This window comes from Pristis pectinata, chromosome 38 (assembly GCF_009764475.1).
Source record: "Pristis pectinata isolate sPriPec2 chromosome 38, sPriPec2.1.pri, whole genome shotgun sequence".
Taxonomy (NCBI): Eukaryota; Metazoa; Chordata; class Chondrichthyes; order Rhinopristiformes; family Pristidae; genus Pristis; species Pristis pectinata.
In genome coordinates this window covers 14,072-34,433 of record NC_067441.1, presented here as the reverse complement: position 1 = coordinate 34,433, position 20,362 = coordinate 14,072, and the positions used below count along the sequence as shown (strand labels likewise).

Sequence of the window (20,362 nt, the reverse complement as noted above, 5' to 3'; positions counted from 1 at the left end):
AGACATTGAGGGGTTTAGGGGCTGGAGTGGGTTTCAGAGATATGGAGGGGTGTAGGGGCTGGAGGAGGTGTGTAGGGGCTGTAAGGGGTTACAGGGACAGGGAGGACCGTAGGTGCTGGAAGAATTACAGATGCAAGGAGGTTGTTGGGTGTGTTTACAGAGAAGTGTACAGGTTGACGGGAGTATCTCTTTGGTAGGGTCACATTTCAAAGTGCTTTTATCCTGGATCCATTTGGAGTTGTCTGATATTCTCTCTTCTCTTTTTACCCCCTCACTACTGTTCACTGGCTCCAGTCTGTCTTCAGGAACTTTGATGTTGACCAAGATGGCTACATCTCACAGAAAGAGTTTAACATCATATCCTCCAACTTCCCCTATCTGGACAGGTTCAGTGTTCTGGACGAGAACAAGTGAGTACTGGTCATTTGCTGTCACCTGCATTGTCCTTATTTCTCGCATGTTGCAATTTTGTTCAACAAAAGACATTTGGACACGTCCGTGGAAAGGAAAGGTTCAGAGCGTTATGAGTCAAATGCAAGCAAATGGGACTAGCTCAGGTAGGCGACTTGGTCAGCATGGATGAATTAGGCTGAAGGGCCTGTTTCCATGCTGTATAACTTTATCACTGTGACCCTAATGCCATAACTGTCAGATTGTCACTAATAAATTGGACTGGGAATTCAGGAAAAGCCCTGTTCCCTGGAGAGTGGAGTGGGGAGGGCAGAATGAGGAACTCACTCCCTCAGGAGGAACTGAGGTGAACAGGGTTCAATGGGAAGTTGGATAAACAGCAGAGGGAGAGAGGAAGAGAGAGAAGAATTGAGAGAGAGGTGTGGGTTGACTCCCACGTAATGGAGGGGTTGCATTCCGAGAAAACTGTCTATAATGTCCGTAACACATCTGTGCATGTGTCAAGAGATGCAAGCTGGAAAAAAGTCGTTTATTTTTTTCACAGAAATCCCATGAATTTTATTCTGTTTCTCAAAATTTTTGGGTAGTGATTTACGAATTGTGTCAGGGTGAATTTCCATTACCCATATGGCCATAACATGTGAGTCACCTCTATCCTTACTGGGTGGAGGCTGTGTGTAACTACTTGATTTAGTTTTGGGGAACATTTTTGGCACAAGAACCTTGGAGGAGACAATCCTCCCATCAGTGTGAGGAAGTACCGTGATTGGGGGAGGGCCCACTGAGGCCCAACAGGACCTAAAGGGCAAGATCCCTGTAGAGTAGGACCTCCATCGCCTGCTGATCTGAAATCAGTGCGGAGGGGACAGGAAGGGGTTGATAGAGGGCCTGGATTCACCCCATATGAGACCTCAGTGAGGGGGAAGATTTCTCCCAATTCTGTAAAGGCTCCATTCATTAAATGTGTGAAGCATCCACACTGTGGATAACTGCACATCTTTAGTCCTGGCAGATCCCACTGAGGCAGGAAGGCAGTGGTAAGATAAATGTGTTAGGGATGGGGACAGGGAAGGAAAGAGTTTACCTAATTCCCTTGAAAAGGTAACAGGGCTCAGGAATAAAGTGCCTGTGTAGTCACATGGATGAGAGTTTGCGTTCTCAGGGTCATTTAGTTCAGTGGAACCAAGACCAGCCATGATCTCATTCAATAGTGGAACCAACTTGAAGGGCTGAATGGTGTCCTGCTGTTCCTGTGACAGGAGATAGCTGACGGGAAACTGACAGGCTTGTTAATGAGCCTGGGTCTTTTGTGAGTACTCTAACTATACTTGGATGGTTTCTCTGTTTGTCTTCCAGAGATGGTCAGATCAGCAGAGATGAGATGATAACGTACTTCAAGCAGGCAAACTCACTTCTCAACTGCAAGATGGGATTCATTCATAACTTCATGGAGACCACTTACCTGAAGCCCACCTTCTGTGATCACTGCAAGAGCTTTGTACGTTTAGCTGCATTGCTTGAGTTCTCAGGCAGGCTGCTTGCAATATGTTAAGGGCTCCTGAGTTTGAGGGAGAGGGCAGTGAGCTTCTCAGGGCTGGGGGAGTTTGGAGCCCACCTGCCACACTTTGCACAGTCCCAGCTCTTTTCACTAAGGGTCAAGTCCCAGAGTGATAGATGGGCGGCCTGGCTAACTCCAGCTAACCCTGGGAGTGAGCCATAGGGATTGCCTACTACCCTTCATAGTGGTCGTCTCTTCTTACCTCATTGACCCGAGTCTGCGTTGTAGGTGGCACACACTGTACAGACTTAGTCATATATTACACAAGGTGCCTTGTTTCATGTTGATATACTCTTATTTCCTCCCACAGATCTGGGGTTTATACAAACAAGGCTACAAGTGTAAAGGTGAGTGAATCCCTGGGATAGATCTAATCCAGCCAAGTCGAAGACATCATCCAACTGCTCATGCACGTTCTGCCACTCAGTGAGGTCACAGATGATCTGGGCCCTCATCCCTTTTCCCGTCTCTTCCCCAGTCCTTCAGTCCCCTTGGTTAACATGCATCTGCTGGTCTCAGGTTTAAAGTTAACTGCTGGCATGACATCAATGGCCATCAGCAGGAGTGAATTCCAACTCCCTTCCGTGCTCTGCTTCGAGTACTATTTCCCGACTTCACTCCTGGAACCTGGCCTCTAATTCCCAGACTCTGCCTCCCAGTTGAAGACTTACTGACCAATGGGAAGAGTTTCTCTCCTTCCAGCCTGTCAGCTGCCATTAAAATTCCAGAAGCTCCCATTTAATTCCCCCCTAACCTTTGAAAATCCAGGGAATACAACTCAGGATGTGGGATCTCTCTTTGTAAGTTAAGTTCTAGAATGATCTCTCCTGGCTAAGACATGGAGTCCAGAGCTGTTCTCGGTGCTCTTCAGGATGGTCTGACCAGGGGGGAGAGTGAGGGGAGTTTGCTGCCATTGATATTTAGCCTTCACTGTCTTGTGTTCACAGCCTGTGGAATCAGCTGTCACAAACAGTGCAAGAACCTGCTGGTGAAGGAGTGTCGGAAACGCACCAAGAGTATTAGCTTGGACAGTCCGACTCCTGCGCTCAGGAGATCTTTCAGCGTTCCTGCCACACACTCAACTCCTGACTCTGAAGGTGAGGTGCCTATGATTGGCCATGCATCCGTGGGACATCGAGGTTAAACAGTAAATTATTTTTTTTAAAATGCAGACTCAGGAAATCTGAAAAAAAAACAATAAATGCTGGAAACACTCAACAGTTATGGCAGCATCTGTGGAAAAGGCAACTATTAACAATCTGTCTTCTCTCATTCCTGGTTCTGATTTTAAAAAAAAGTCCCAGATTGAACCCTTAACTGGTTCTCTTTGTCTGTTGTGCTGAGTGTTTCCAGATGAGGGGGATGATAGGCAGGTGAGGGAGGGGGGAGAATGGGAATGATGTAAAAAGCCAAGATATCCTCACTTTGCAGAAAATGGGGTTCTCCCCCACTGCTATTGATGCAGCCCTCACCTGTATATCTTCTTTTTCCCACATGTCTGCCCTCCCACCAATCCCACCCCCCCAGACATAACAGGGATCGAGTTCCCCTAGTCCTTGCCTACCATCTCACGAGCCTACGCATCCAACATATCATTCTCCACGACTTCTGCCATCTCCAATGGGATCCCACCACCAGGCACATCCCCTCCCCTCCCCTCTCTTTTTCTGCAGGGCTAGTGCTCTCCATGACTCCCTTATCTACTCGTCCCTCTACAGCAATGTCCCTCCAGGCACTTATCCCTGCAACGCACAAAGTGTTACACCTGTCTCTACACCTCCTGCCTCATCACCATTCAGCGCCCTAAACAGTCCTTCCAGGTAAGGCAATCTGTCACATGTGAATCCATCAGTATTATTTATTGCATCCAGTGCTCCTGGTGTGGCCTCCTCTACATCGGTGAGACCCAACGTAGATTGGGGGATTGCTTCGTCAAGCACCTTCGCTCCATCCGCCGAAACAGGCAGGATCTCCCAGTGGCCAGCTATTTTAATTCCACTTCCTATTCTCTCACCAGCATGCCTGTCCACAGCCTCTTCTACTGCCAAGTTGAGGCGAGGTGCAGATTAGAGGACCAGCACCTCGTATTCCGCCGTAGTAGTCTCCAACCTGACAGTATGAGCATTGATTTCTCTAACTTCCGGTAACCACTCTCCTTTGTCCCCCCTTTGTTTTCCGTTATCCCACCGGCCCATCACCCCTTCTCAATCCTCTCTACCACCCTCTCCATCTGCCCATCACCCACACGTTCCTCCCTTCAGTTCCCCTCCTTCCTTTTATTCCATGGTCTACTGTCCTCTCCTATCAGATTCCATCTTCTTTAGCCCTTTGTCACTTACATCTATCACCTCTCAGCTTATTACATCATTCCCACTCTTCTCCCCCCACCCACCTCACCTGTTTATCAGCCTCCTCAGCTGGATCCACCTGTCACCTGCCAGTTCTTGCTCCACATCTTCCCTTCATCATTTTATACTGGGTATCTCAGAGGTTTCCAGTCCTGATGAAGGGCCTCGACCTGAAACATTGACTGTCCATTTCCTTCTATTGATGCTGCCTGACCCGCTGAGTCCCTCCAGCTTTTTGTGTGTTGCTCCAGATTTCCATCATCTGCAGTCTCTTCTGTCTCCAGCAACCTGTCTGAGCTCAAGCTGTAGTTTCAATCATTGACACCAGAGGGTGGCAGTGTGCCATGTGACCATGAGCTGCAGTTGGTTAGAACGGCAGGAGTAAGGAGGGTTGGAAAGCGAGGGAGGGGAATCTCGTCTCTCGATCCTTTCCTCTTTAAACTCACCACAGAACTGCTGGAAACCCATGTGGAAGACCATGTGCAAACTTCACATAGTGCCAGAAATCAGGGTTTCAGGACTCTGCAGCTGTGAGTCTACATCTTAACACATTGCACCACTGAGCTCGCCTTGCTGTGGAGTTGTCAGATGGTGTGTGGAACTGAGATGCATGAAATAGCTGAACCCCCATACTGATCTCCAGGATATTGACCCATCTTGGGTTGATGGTTGTGAGGAACCTGTAAGCTTCCTGTTGACTTTGTAAGGGGCTAGTCATCAGCTTGGGTCAATAGTCCTGCCAACTGGAGAGTGGCCCTCCCCACTATTCCCCTACCCCTCACCACCCCGCCCCCCCCCCCCCCTCACGCACAGGACCTGGGAATGGAGCCAGAATGCAGAACAGACCAAGTCAAAATGCCCCCACAGTATTTGGCCAACTGCTGCTCACTTGCCCAGATACCAGGAGAGTGATGATGTGTGAGGGAAAGCACAGATTTATAATTAAGTAGCAATTTTCTTGTCCTCAAGTGATCCCAAAGCACTCTGCAGTTAATGAAGTACACAAGAAAATAGGAGGTCACTTGGCCCCACTAGCCTGTCTCACCATTCAGGCCTCATCTCTTCTTGTGTGCCAGTTCTCCAAAGCTCTAATTTCCCTGATGTTTGAAAAATGTACCCCACTCCTCTAAATATCTCTGATGATCTAGCTCATACAACCCTTGAGGTAAAGAATTCAAATGATGCACCATCCTCCACATAAAGAAATTCCTATGCACCTCAGTTTGAAATGACCATTCCCAAATCTTGTAACTGCATCCTACATTCAAGACTATCCCACTAGTGGACACATCTCGCCCTCCATCCTGTCATGTCCTCTCTGGATCTTAAGAGGTCACCCATCGTTCTCTTAACTTCAAAGAATACAGATAGAACTTCTTTAGCCTCTTGTGAAAGGACAACCTTGTCATCCCAGAAATTAGATCAGTGAATCTTTTTTGGACTGCCTCCATTGCCAGTATATCCTCACTTAACTAAGAAGACCAAAACTGTACACAGTACTCGAAGGGTGGCTTTGACAACACCTCCCTATTTCTAAACTCCAATCCCTTACCACAAAGGCCAATATGCCATTTGCCTCCCAACTACTTGCTGCACCTGCCTGCTAACATTTTGTTACTCCCGCACAAGAACACTTGTACTTTATATATTTGCAACCTAACCCCTCTGATTTTCATTCATTTGCAATATTGATAAGCCAGCAATTTTGAAGTGGCTTTACAGTTGTAATATTGGAAGCATATATGCAGACAACAAGATACAGCAAACAGCTGGATAATCAGTTTAGCAGCTCGTCACATCACTGAGAGCCCTCAGGGCTGAGCCACTGCCCTGAACTCCTGCACTCTGTGTTGTGAAGGTGTTATCTTAGTGCTGTTGGGGAGGAAGTTCCGGGATTTAGACCCAGAAATAATGAAAGAAAGGTGATATAGAATCATAAAAACATGAAGCACAGAAGTGGGCCCTTTCAGACCACCTCATCCATGCCGACCGTGATGCCTGTCTACACTTCTTCCATTTTCCCACATTAGACCCATATCCCTCAGTGACCTTTAAATGTTGCAATTGTTTCTGCCTCCACTACATCCTCTGGTAGTTCATTCCAGATATTCAGCACTCCCTGTGTGGAAAAACCTACTCCTCAGACCTCCTTTAAATGTCTCTCCCCTCACCTTAAACCTGTGCCTTCTAGTGCCACGGTAGTGTAGCGGTTAGCGTAACGCTTTACAGCGCCTGTGACCCAGGTTCAATTCCAGCCACTGTCTGTAAGGAGTTTGTACGTTCTCTCCGTGTCTGCATGGGTTTCCTCTGGGTGCTCCAGTTTCCTCCCACATTGCAAAGATGTACAGGTTAGGAAGTTGTGGGCATGCTATGTCGGCACTGGAAGCGTGGCGACACTTGCGGGCTGCCCCCAAAACACTCTACGCAGAAGATGCGTTTCACTGTGTGTTTTGATGTACTTGTGACTGATAAAGATATCTTAACTTATCTTTTCTAGACTCTCCTGCCCTGGGAAAATGACTATCTGTCCTATCCATGCTTCTCATAATTTTATAAACCTCTATCAGGTCACCCATAAGCCTTCTATGTACTGGTTAGAATAGACTCAGCCAATCCAATCTCTCCTTATAACTACAGCCCTTCATTCCAGGCAACATCCTGGTGAACCTCTCCTGCACTTTCTGTGAACGCACAAGGCTTGATCAGGAAGGTTGCGGATTACTTGAAATTAGGAGGTGTTGTTGGTAATGAAGAAGGTTAACATTCATTACAGAGTTGAATTGGTCAGCTGGGGAAGTGGGCCGAGGAGTGGCAAATGGATTTCGATACATGTAAATGTGAGGTGATGCATTTTGAAAAACCAAACCAGCATAGGAATGGTAAGACACTGGGGAGTGTAATGGAACAGAGGGACCTAGGAGTACAAGTGCATAGTTCGTTGAAAGCAGTGTCGTAGGTGGAGAAAGCGTTTGGCATGCTGGCCTTCGTCAGTCAGGGCATTGAGTACAGGAGTTGGGATATTATGTCGCAGTTGCACAATATGTCGGTAAGGTCGCATTTGGAATACCGTGTACAGTTTTGGTCTCCCTGTTATAGGAAGGACATGGTTGAACTGGAAAGAGTGCGGAAAAAGATTTATGAGGATGTTGCCAGTACTATAGGGCCTGAGTTAGAGGGAGAGGTTGGCCAGGCTAGCTCTTTATTCGTTGGAACGTGGGAGAATGAGTGGCGATCTGATAGAAATGTTTAAAATTATGAGAGGCATAGATAAGGTGGACGGTAACAGTCTTTTCCCCAGGGTAGGGGAGTCCAAAACTAGGGGACATAGATTTAGGGTGAGGGGGAAAGATTTAAAAGGGACCTGAGGGGCAACTTTTTCAAGTAGAGGGTGGTAAGTATATGGAACGAGCTGCCAAGGGAAGAGGTTTTGGCAGGTACAATAGTATCATTTAAGATGAACTTGGATAGGTGCATGGAGGGGCAGGGCTAAGAGGGATATGGGCCGAACACAGGAAATTGGGACTAGCTGGGTGGGCACTGTGGTCAGCATGGACTCATTGGGCTGAAGGGCCTGTATCCATGCTGTTTTGCTCTATGACTCTGTGATTCTTTCTCTATTGCCACTGCAACTTTCTTGTAGTGTGACGACCAGAACTTTACACGATACTCAAGTACAAATGTCCAACCAATGTTTTGTACAACTGCAACATGACGTCCCAACTCTTATTCTCAATGCCTCGGTCTATGGAGGCAAGCATACCGAACACCTTCTTCACCACTGTACCCACCTGCGTCACCACTTTCAGAGAGCTATGGATTTGGAGGGTAACTTGCAGGGCTTGGCGTTTCCTTACGTCTGCTGCCCTTGTCCTTGCTGGGAGAAATTGTGGGTTTGGGAGGAGCTGTTGGGATAGCCTGGTCATTTTGTAGATAAGTTAAGATATCTTTATTAGTCACATGTACATCGAAACACACAGTGAAATGCATCTCTTGCATAGAGTGTTCTGGGGGCAACCCGCAAATGTCACCACGCTTCCGGCGCCAATGTAGCGTGCCCACGACTTCCTAACCTGTATGTCTTTGGAACATGGGAGGAAAACGGAGCACCTGGAGGAAACCCACGCAGACACTGGGAGAACATACAAACTCCTTGCAGACAGTGGCCGGAATTGAACCTGGGTCGCGGGCGCTGTAAAGCATTATGCTAACTGCTACATTCGTAGTGCGCCAGGGTAGCCGTTTGATGTGGTGAGATTGATATTTATGAATGCATAAACATAGGAGCAGGAGTAGGGCACCTGGCCATTTTATAAAATCGTGGCTGATCTGAATGTAACCTTAATTCTGCGATTCCATATAGTCCCAATAACCTTGCACTCTCTTGCTTACCAAGAAACTATCTGTCTCTGGCCTCAAGATATTCCAATTCTGCTTTCACTGCCCTTTGCATGAGAGTTGCCAAAACTCACAACCTTCTGAGAGAAAAATATTTCACCTTGTTTCTGTTTTACCCCTCATTTTTAAATAGGAACCCTGAGCTGCAGGTTCTTGCAAGACGAAATATGCTCTCCACATAGATCTATCAAGGCTTCTCGGGATCTTATACGTTTCAAAAAAGCTTCTAAATACTAGCAAATATAAACCTAGCTTGGACCACCTTTCCCCTTGAGACATCCTGCCCATTCCAGGTATCAGGGTAATAAACCTTTTCTGAACTGATTCCCCAATCTATTAATATCCTTCCTTCAATATGGAGACCAATACTGTATGAAGTATACAGATGTAGTCTCATCAATCCCCTGTGTAACTGAAGCATCACCTCACAAATTTTTTATACATTTCCCCTCACAAAGAACAAATAATTTGTTAGCTTTCCAAATGAGTGTGCATGAGCTGACCTGCTCTTTAAGTTAAAGGTTACCATCAAGGAAGTTAGGTTGTAGTTAATTTAGCAGCTTATCGAAACCTACTTCTCCTATTTAGAGAAGAATGCTGGAACAAGTCTGGCCTGTCGATAACCAAAACTGAAACTATGGTTTCAAGGAGCAACCTAACTCTGAGGTAGATGGCTGCAGAGGGTTGAAAAAGGAAGGCATGTCAGGAGAGTGCTGGAGGGGTGAGACTCTCAGCAGGTGTGGATGCAGGCTGTTTAACATATAAAGATTGAGAAATAACTTGTGGTTTCCTTTAGATCAGCCTTCAGGGAAGTGCCATTTATTAGGATCTGCCAGCTTAATAACCCCAAAGGAGTGGTAATAGCAACACTGTAGGTAAGAAATTTGAAATGAGCTGGATTAAAGAAAGGTAACTGGCAGTGTCTAACTCTCTTGCAGTGCTGAAAGAAGAGGTTGAGAGTCTGGAAGATGATGTGCAGGACATCCATCTCTGAACAACATCCGATATCTGGTAGGTGCACAGTTACAACCTGGATCAACAGACAGCTGTTTTCATTCACCTGTACCTATGAACAGCTGTAAGGAAGGATAAAAACTTGCATTTCCATGTAACAAGCAATCTTCTGGAGGAAGTCAGTGGGGCAAGCAGCTGCAGCAGTTCCTTCAACAGATTGTTTGTTGCTCCAGATTCCAACGTCTGCGACCTCTTGTGTCTGCATTTCCTTTAACAAAAGAACTTGGTGTGGGAATGTAACATTGGTCTGTGCCCTTGGAATGTTTGACAGGACAGTGTGGAGGGAGCTTTATTAATAGAAAAAGAAACAAATGAAAGTGCTCTTGATGTCCAGAATGCACAGAGTTTCTGGAATGCCTATTGTCCTGGAAGGGCTGCAGCAAGCCTGCAACACTGCATATTCACTCTTCAGGGACATTCAGGCATCAATCAAACCTCAAGAGGGGCAGGCAGTCGATACAGGCAGAGTCCCTGACCGTCTACTTTCTGGATCCATGAATGGCCACCCTGACCAGGTCCAAGAACAGATCGATGACCATGGACCAAGGACCCCTCCCACCACAATCATTCTCTCATCTCCCTTCTCCTGTTGGCCAGAAGATACAAAAGCTTGAGAGCATATGTTACCAGGCTCAAGGACAGCTTCTATCTCTCTGTTATCAGCTGCTCTCATATGGTAAAAGATAAACTTGAACTCTTGATCTCCCAGTGTACCTCACTGAAGCTCTTACTCTTTATTTGTCTGCCTGCACTGCCCTTTCTCTGCAATTGTAACACAATATTCTGCATTCTGTTTCCTTTTTACTACCTTGATGTACTTATGTATGGAATAATACGTCAGCCATCCTTGTCCATGGCAATGCTAAAGGTCAGGTGACAGACCTCCCGGTGGGCGAGCATTTCAGAGATAGTGACCGCAAATCCCTGACCTTTAGCATAGCCATGGACAAGAACAGGAGCAGATGATATGGGAAAGTTTTTAAATGGGGGAGGGCTAATTAAAATGGTATTAGGCATGAACTCAGGGGCGTAAATTGGGAATGGATGCTCTCAGGGAAATGCACAGCAGAAATGTGAAGGCTGTTTAGGGAACACATATGGGGTTCTGGATTGGTTTGTCCCACTGACCCAGGGAAAGGATCACAGGGTGAAGGAACCATGGTTGACAAGAGAGGTAAAACATTAAGTCAAGAGGAAGGAGGAAGCATACTTAAGGGTTAGGAAGCAAAAATCAGGCAGCGCTCTTGAGAATTAAAAGGTAGCCAGGAAGGAGCTTAAGGAGGGAGTCAGGAGAACTAGAAGGGGACATGAGAAGGCCTTGGTGAGTAGAATTAGGGAAAACCCCAAGGCGTTCTACATGTACATGAAGAACAGGAGAGTGACTATAGTGAGGGTAGGACCGCTCAGGGATAAAGGGGGAAGTGGGTCTGGAGGTAGGGGAGGTCCTTTAGTGTTCACTAAGGAGAGGCTTTGATGAATGTGAGGTCAGCGCAGAACAGGCTAATGTGCTGGGGCATGTTGACATTAAGAAAGAGGTAGTATTGGAGCTTCTGAAAAACATTAGGATAGATGAGTCCCCAGGGCCAGACAGGATATACCCCAGGTTACTATGGGAAACGAGGGAAGAGATTGCTGGGACATTGACGATGATATTTGTGTCCTCTCTGGCCACAAGAGTGGTACCAGAGGATTGGAGGATGGCAAAAGTTGTTCCGTTGTTCAAGAAAGGTAATAGGGATAATCCTGGGAATTATAGACCAGTGAGTCTTATGTCAGTGGAGGGCAAGCTATTGGAGAAGATTCTTAGAGACAGGATTTACCAGCATTTGGAGAAGCATGGTCTTATTAGGGATAGTCAGCATAGCTTTGTGAGGGGCAGGTCGTGCCTCACGAGCCTAACTGAGTTTTTCGAGGAGGTGACAAAACAAATTAATGAAGGCAGAGCAATGGATGTGGTCTGAATGGACTTTAGTAAGGCATTTGACAAGGTTCTCCACGGTAGGCTCATCCAGAAAGTCATGAGGCATAGGATCTATGGAAACTTGGCTGCGTGGATTTGGAGTTGGCTTGCACAGAGAAGGCAGGGGATGGCAGCAGATGAAGAGTATTCTGCCCAGATGTTAGTGACTAATGGTTTTCCACAGGGATCTATTCTGGGATCCCTGCTCTTTGTGATTTTTATTAATGACTTGGATGAGGGAGTGGAAGGATGGGATAGTAAGTTTGCAGATGACACAAAGGTTGGGGGTGTTGTGGATAGTGTAGAAGGTTGTCATAGGTTACAACGGGATATAGACAGGGTGCAGAGTTGGGTGGAGAAGTGGCAGATGGAGTTCAATCCAGAAAGGTGTGAATGATACATTTTGGAAGAATGAACTTGGAGGCAGAGTACAAGGTTAATGGCAGGATTCTTTTAGTGTGGAGGAACAGAGGGATCTTGGGGTCATCGTCCATAGGTCCCTCAAAGTTGCCGCGCAAGTTGATAGGGTGGTTAAGAAGGCGTATGGTGTGCTGGCCTTCATCAGTCAGGGGATTGAGTTCAAGAGCTGCGAGGTAATGTTGCAGCTCTATAAAACTCTGGTTAGACCACACTTGGAGTATTGTGTTCAGTTCTTGTCGCTTCATTATAGGAAAGACGTGGAAGCTTTAGGGAAGGTGCAGAGGAGATTTACCAGGATGCTGCCTGGATTAGAGAACATGTCTTATGAGGAAAGGTTGAGCAAGCTAGGGCTTTTCTCTTTGGAGCAATGCAGGATGAGAGGTGACGATGGAGGTGTATAAGATTATGAGGGGCACGGATAGAGTGGACAGCCAGCACTTTCTCCCCACGGTGGAATGGCCAGTATCGGAGGACATCAGTTTAAGGTCAGAGGAGGAAAGGGGAGTTGTCAGAGGTGGGTGTTCTACGCAGAGTGTGGTGGGTGCCTGGAACACACTGCCTGAAAGCATGGTGGTAGAGGTTGATACAATAGGGACATTTAAGAGACTCTTCGATAGGCACATGGATGCAAGAAAAATGGAGGGTTATGGGCTGTGTAGGAGGGAAGGGTTAGATTGATCATGAAGTAGGTATTTAGATGTCGGCAGTACATCGTGGGCCAAAGGACACGTACTGTGCTCTACACTCTCCCATGAGTGAAAGCATATCAACATTTATCTTGTCATGCCCCTTAGGATTTTACATGTATCAGTAAGGTCACCCCTCATTCTTCTAAACTCTCAAGGAACACAGATGCAACCTGTTTAGCCTCCTTGATAGGACAATCTTCTTATCCCAAGAATTAGGAGACCAAATCTGTGCACAGTACTCTAAGTGTGGCCTCACCAACACCCTGTACAATTGTAACAAAAATTCTCTATTTCTAAACTCTAACCCTTTGTAATAAAGGCCCAACTGCCTTCTTAACTATTTGTTGGACCTGCTTGTGAACTTTTTGTGATTTGTGCACAATGTCCCTCTGAATTTCACACATTTGCAGTCCCTTTTCATTTAGATAATAATCTACCATTTGATTCCTCTGACTGAAATGCGCAGTAAATAACGGAGGACAAAGGCCTGATCCCTGGGGTACTTGACTCGTTACAAAGAGAGGCTGCAACCATTTGTACCGCATTTAGGTGACAGAAATAGCAGGCAGCTTCATGGTGCACGAACCACTCAAAAACTGATTGCATGTAACCATGCCATCTACTCCTGGTCCCAATGCAGAGAGAACTTGACTGAGGACCCACCTTGCTGTGAGGTGGCTGATGAGGAAGTGCAGAGTGCATAGGAGCCACCTGTACAGGCCAATCCTCTATATCAGCTCCTCAGCCATTGTTGCAGCTTCCAAAACATAGAGAAGGCTACTTTCTTCCTGAGAAATGAGTGAGTATTCCCAATCCTGAAGGAGGGCTTCATCAGATAGCTTCTCCCTGTGGAGGGTACTGCACGTGGGTTAATTGGTCAGTTGTCCTTGCACTTCATTCTCAGTGAACTGCTCCCGAACTGTTGAGGGAAGATGAGGTCAGGAATCACACCCACCCCACTTAGTTTTAGAAGAGGACCCTCTGAAGAACAATGTTAATAGGGGTTGACAATGGAAGAGAGAAGCTTGGGCCTTTCTTTAGTCATGGAAAAGCTCTTATTATTTTTGTCAAAACAGATTTGCTCTCTCTGGCTCCCGGGTCTCCCACATTCTGTCGTGCAGCTTCCTACACACTGATTGGAATAAGGTGTCCCTAATCAACTACCCATGCTATCCTTTCCTGGGAATGTGTGATGGGACAGTGTAGAAGGAGCTTTACTCTGTGTCTAACACCTGCCCTGGGAGTCTAATGGGACAGTGTCGAGGGAGCTTTACACTGTGTCTAACCCATGCCCGTGGAGTGTGCGACGGGATAGTTGGAGGGAGCTTCACTCTATGTCTAACCCACGCTGCCTGTGCACTGGAAATATTTGATGGAACACTGCAGAAAGTTTGAAGAGACATTCACTCTAAGTCCTTAATATTTCATATTCTGTATTCTTTATATATCACGTCATATTTGCCCAGACCTTTTCTCAGATCGCACCTCATGGTTTTTACTTTTTCTTTCTAGGCTCAAAACATCGGCCCAGCTGCAAAGTGTGACACCGTTGAATAGGATTAGTGGCCGTTCCTCATGTTTGACATAGACCTGAATGGCCATGTGGCCTGCTTCTGTCTTTATAGGTATAACCTGCAGGAACCTTCTGTATTCCACCATTCAATATGTCTCCAATGGCCTTTACTTTCTTGAGCAGTCACCAACCATTTAAATCCTGTTGATATTGACTCACCTCAATGGCGATAGCCAGCGGTTGCCTGATCTATGATGGTTTGAACCAAACATGATGGAAACTGCAGGAGGGTGGGTATAGGGTTAACTGGACTTGAAACAAACCTCCCTTTACCATTGCTATTTATTCTATGTACTCTCCTACAGATTGCTGATCTATTTTGGAAGCTTGTCTTCACATTTGTATAACATCCAAATAAAATGGCAGCCGTTACCAAGGTGACAGGCTTTGTTCTGCAGGCCTACCGTATTACTGTATACTGTTCATGCCACAGATACTATGTTGGGACCATGTGCCGAAAGTAGTCTCTTGATTCCCTTGGTGTTAAGTTGCTTGAATAATTGAGGCCTTCATATCACCTAAGGCCTACCACTCTGCCATGATAGGAAGATGCTTAATTTAATCCTATTGTGGGATTAGCAATTGTTACGCTCAATGAAACTGGGGATCTGGGGTTTTGGGGATGTAGTGGGAGAACTGGGGGAGTCTGACAGGCATAGGCCAACTGAGCAGCATTAAGTTGCCCTGCAAGTTGTGGTATTGGTGTGAGCGGAGGCGGTAGTCATAGAGTCATAGAACCTTACAGCACTGAAACAGACTCTTTGGCCCACCACATCAATGCCAACCTTTGTTTTTTGCCCATCTACTCTAATCCCATTTGCCTGCATTCGGACCATATTCTTCAATGCCTTGACATATTTAAGTGTCTATCTAAATGCCTCTTAAATGTAGTAATTGTATCTAAATCCACCATCACCTCTGGCAGTGCACTCCAGATATCATAGCACATCGAACAGTACAGCACAGGAAGAGGCCCTTTGGTCCACCAGGTCTGTGCCTACCGTGATGCCAAATTGAACTAATCCAATCTGCCTGCACATGTTCTATATCCCTCCATTCCCTGCCTGTTCATGTGCCTGTCTAAATGCCTCTTAAACATCACTATCATATTTGCTTCCACCACCTCCCCTGGCAGCATGTTCCAGGCACCTACTTCTCTCTGTAAAAGAAAATGCCCTGCACCTCTCCTTTAAACTTTCCACCTCTTACGTTAAAGCTATGCCCTCCAGTATTTGACATAGATAAGGTAGACTCTGGTTGTCTACCTTATCTATGCCTCTCATAATTATATATATTTTTATCAGGTCTCTCCTCAGCCTCTGACGCTCCAGAGAAAACAAACTAAGTTTGTCCAACCTCTCCTCAGAGCTCATGCCCTCTCATCCAGGCACCATCCTGGTGAACCTCTTCTGCACCCTCTCCAAAACCTCCACATCCTTCCTGTAATGGGGCGACCGGAGACAAAAGGTTTAGCAGGAATCTGAAGGGGAATTTTTTCACACAGAGGATGTTTGGAGTTTGGAATGTGCTGCCTGAAGAGGTGGTGGAGGCAGATATTGTCACAACATATACGTATCTAAATAAGTACCTGAGTCACCAAAGCATTGAAATCTACGGATAATGCAGGAAAATGGGATGAATAAAATGGGCAGCATGTACATGGTGGGCTGAAGAGACTGTTTCTGTGCTCTGAGACTCCAGATCGCTCATTTGGAATAAACCCCATTCTTTCCGCAGCAACTTAAAGGGAAGAAGACATGACAATAAGGTGGTTAAAAAGGCAAAAGGAATGCTTTCTTTTATTAACGAATATAAAACCAGTGAGGTTATGGTCAAACTGTACACAACCCTTGTTATATGTTGAGTACTACGTACGATTCTGGTCACACATTACAGGGGAGACATGATTGCACTGGAGGGCCTTACTGAAGTTGGAGAATGACAGTGAAGAAGAGAGAACATCTAAGCTGGTTTTGTGTTCTTTGGACTAAGGAGAGATTTAGCCAAGGTGTATAAAATTATGAGGAGCCTGACCACAGCAAACAATAAAGACCTATTTCACTTGGCAGAAGCATTGACAACTTGGAGCATATATAAATATTTGTTAGTTAGTGTTTTAATATTGTCACCAAGAACAGCAGGTTTTCCTTCATAAATGGGGAAGCAGGTACAAAGGATCAAGTAGCATAGTCCTGCTTCTAATTCGTATGTTCATGTTCACAGCAATTTATCCTTCATATGACACTAAAGGTTTGCCAGCAGCTCATCATAACTGCAGCTGTTCCATCTACAAAATGCATTATTAGGTCTCTAATAGTGACAGAGGCTGGGAGGTGATATACGGAGCAGAAGATGATGGAATCTGACAGGAGAGGAAGGTGGAGCATGGAATAGAGGGAGGGTGGTGGGAGGTGGGGGAAGGGAATCAGTGGGAGGGGTGTGTGGGTGATGGGCAGATGGAGAGGGTGGAGGAGGGAAAAGAGACGAGGTGATGGGGCTGGGTAGGTCAGGAGGAGAGAGAAAGGGGACGAGGGGGAGCAGTTTACCGGAAGTTGGAGAATTCAATGTTCATGCCATTGGGTTGTAGACTACCCAGGGGGAATATAAGGTGCTGTGCTTCTAGTTTGCATTTAATTTAGAGGAGGCCAAGGACAGATATGTTGGTGTGGGAATGGGGAGGAGAATTAAAATGGCTGGCAGCTGGGAGATCCAGCCTGCCATTGTGGATGGAACAAAGGTACTCGACAAGCCAGTCGCTCGGTCTGCGTCTGGTCTCACGATGTAGAGGAGGCCACGTTGGAGGCAATAACTAACACGGAAGGATATGCTTATGGAAGACTGCCTCATCTGACAGGGCTGTTTCGGGCCCTGGATGGTGGTGAGGGAGGAGGTGTAGAGGTGTAACGCCCCTTGCGGTTACAGGGGAGAGTGCCTGTGGAGGGAGGGAGATGGGTGGGGAGGGATGAGTGGACCAGGAAGTCACAGAGAGAATGATCCATGAGGAAAGCAGAAAGGGTTGGGGAGGGGAAGATGTAGTTGGTGGCGGGATGACGTAGCTGGCAGAAGTTGTGAAAAATGATGTACTGGATGCACAGTTGGATGATAGGTGAGGACCAGGGAAACTGTCTCTGTTCTCCCTGGGTGGGTGGGGGGGGGGGGGAACGGGGGGAATGGAGTAAGAGCAGAAGTGCAGGAAATAGATGAGGTGGAGTGAGTGTTCCATCAATAACAGTGGGAGGGAAACCCCCACTGAGAGCCCTGGATGATGAGGAATATTGATACTCTTCAGGAAAAAGGAAGCACGGGTCAGGTACAGGCAGCTGGAATCAAGTGAATCCCTGGAGGAGTGTAGGATGCAGGAGTGTACTCGAAGGAAATCAGAAGGTCAAAAAGTGGGCATGAGATAGCTTTGGGAGAGAAGATTAAACATAATCCAAAGAGATTTTATGTAAATTAAGGAAAAAAGAGTAACTAGAGAGCGAATAGAGCCCCTCAATCATCAAAGTGGGCATCTTTGTGTGGAGCTGCAGGAGATGGGTGAGTTCCTCAATTAATATTTCTCCTCTGTTTTTACCAGGGTAAAGGACATAAAGACCTCGGACCTTGAGATAGTTAATGTGGAGGTCTTGGGGATAGTCTGCATTTACAGCAGAGGAGGTATTGGATGTCTTAAAATGTACGAAGGTCGATAAATCTCCGGTGCCTGATCAGGTATATCCAAGAGCACTGTGGGAAGCTGGAGAAGAAATTGCGGGAGCCCTGACTGAGATATATGCATCATTGTCAGTGATGGGTGAAGTGCCAAAAGACTGGAGGGTGGCTAATGTTGTGGCTTTATTTCAGAAGGGCTGCAAAGAAAAACCTGGAAAGTATAGAGCAGTAAGTCTAACATCTGTGGTACCTAAGTTATCGAGTGGATTCTGAGGGATGACATGCAACCATTTGGAAAGACAGCTGTTGAATCGGGATAGTCTGCACAGCTTTGGTGTGGGAGATCACGTCTCACGAATTTGACTGAGTTTTTTGAAGAAATAACCAAGAAGGTCGGTGAGGGCAGGACGGTAGACTATATGGACTTTAGTCAGGCCTTTGGTAAGATTCTGCATGGTAGGATGCCGTGGAAAGTTAGATTGCATGGGATCCAGGGATAACTGGCTAATTGGATACACAATTGACTTGATGATAGGGAGCAGAGAGTGATAGTGGAAGGTTGTTTTTCAGACTGGAGGCCTGTGACTAGCGGTGTTCACCAGGGCTGGATGCAAGGGCCATTGCTATCTGCCACCTGGTTTGGATGAGAATGTACAAGGCTTGGTTAGTAAGTTTGCAGATGACAGTAAAATAGGTGGTGTAGTTGACAGTGAAGATGGTTATCAGGATTTACAGAGGATCAGTTGGGTAACTGGGCTGAGGAATGGCAAATGGAGTTTAATTTGGATAAGTGCAAGGTTTTGCATTTTGGGAAGACAAATGAGGGTAGGATTTTCACAGTGAACAGTGGGGCTCTGGAGAGTGTTGCAGAACAGAGGGACCTAGGAGTGATGTCACCAGGTAGACAGGGTAGTGAAGAAAACTTTTGGCAAACTGGCCTTCATCAGTCAGGGCATTGATTATAGAAGTTGGGATGTTATGTTGCAGTTGTATCAGACATCGGTGAGGCCACACTTGGAATACTGTGTTAAGTTTTGTTCACCCTGATATAGGAAAGATGCCATTAAGCTAGAAAGAGTGCAGAGGAGACTTACAAGGATGTTGCCAGGACTCAAGGGACTGTAATGGAGAGAAGTTGAGCAGGTTGGGACTGTTTCCATTGGAGCATTGGAGAATGAGGGGTGATCTTATAGAGTTGCATAAAATCATGGGAAGCGTAGATAAGGTGAATGTGCACAGTCTTTTTCCCAGGGTTGGGGAATCACGAACTACAGGAGATAGGTTTAAGGTGAGAGGGGAGAGATTTAATATGAAACTGAGGGGCAACCTTTTTAGCCAGAGAGTGGTCAGTATATGGAACAAGCTGCCAGAGGAAGTGGTTGAGGCAGGTAAATTAACAACACTTAAAAGGTACTTGGACAGATACATGGATGGGAAAAGTTTAGAGGGATATGGGCCAAACACAGGCAAATGGGACTAGCTCAGACTGGAATCTTGGTCGGTGTGGACCAGTTAGGCTGGAGGGTCTGTTTCTGTGGTGCATGACATAGATAGCGAAGAATGTCGTCTGTTATTTCGCAAAACAACAAACTTCTGGAGGAACTCAGCAGGCCAGGCGGAAGCTGCAGAGAGAAACGGACAATCCACTTTTCGGGTCGAGACCTTCCATCTGGATGTCCCTTCGTGACTGTGCCTTTACATGTTAAAGAGATTATGATCGCCAGCAGCATACTTAAAATGGACACCATGCACGATATTTCCAAATAATTATGTTAATAAACAATGATTAATTTTTAATTTGTGGTGGTAATGGAACTTCAGCGCCTGGATTCTCTGTGGGGCATCACAATATTATCTTCCCCATATCATTGAAATGGATCACAGAATGCGATCTGCATTTCCGTATATAAAATCGAATTGTAGACCAAACCATTCACGACCCAACTCCACGTTGAGGCTTCTGGCGACGGAGCAGTGACTTCAATTGGTGTCGGCTGAGTTTTACATTTCTCTTGGGGGATTGGAGAATGCCAAGTGGGTTTCGATTGGAAAATGAAGCCATCCTCAGTCTCTTGATAAAGGGCGCCGCTTATCTGAACTGTTGTTGGTGGCTTCACCATAGAGGAAGATGATGGAGTTTTCTGCAACAGACTGGAAGACGCAGAATGTTTCTGGTAAGGTTTTGTTTCCGAGCAGAGAACGCTGGTCGCAGGCAGCCCACTATCACCCACCTCCCCCTCCCCCATCTCCACCCTTGGGTGACGATCTCCCATGCCATGACGTCCTATTTGGCCATTCTGGAGCTTCTCTACTTGAGGTGCCCCTGCTAAGGAAGGAGATAAC

At 46.3% G+C, this 20,362-nt stretch overlaps 1 protein-coding gene across 1 annotated transcript in view; it reads left to right on the top strand.

Moving 5' to 3' along the window:
• Positions 1–14,768, top strand: part of LOC127586969 (RAS guanyl-releasing protein 2-like) — a 73,251-nt gene extending 58,483 nt beyond the window's left edge. The window contains exons 12-17 of the mRNA XM_052045025.1: positions 295–410; positions 1,768–1,909; positions 2,280–2,316; positions 2,917–3,066; positions 9,651–9,723; positions 14,308–14,768. Coding sequence (XP_051900985.1) covers positions 295–410; positions 1,768–1,909; positions 2,280–2,316; positions 2,917–3,066; positions 9,651–9,706 — 501 coding nt within the window. The 3' untranslated portion in view covers positions 9,707–9,723; positions 14,308–14,768. The remainder of the gene's footprint in view (positions 1–294; positions 411–1,767; positions 1,910–2,279; positions 2,317–2,916; positions 3,067–9,650; positions 9,724–14,307) is intronic.
• The last annotated feature ends 5,594 nt before the right edge of the window (positions 14,769–20,362 follow it).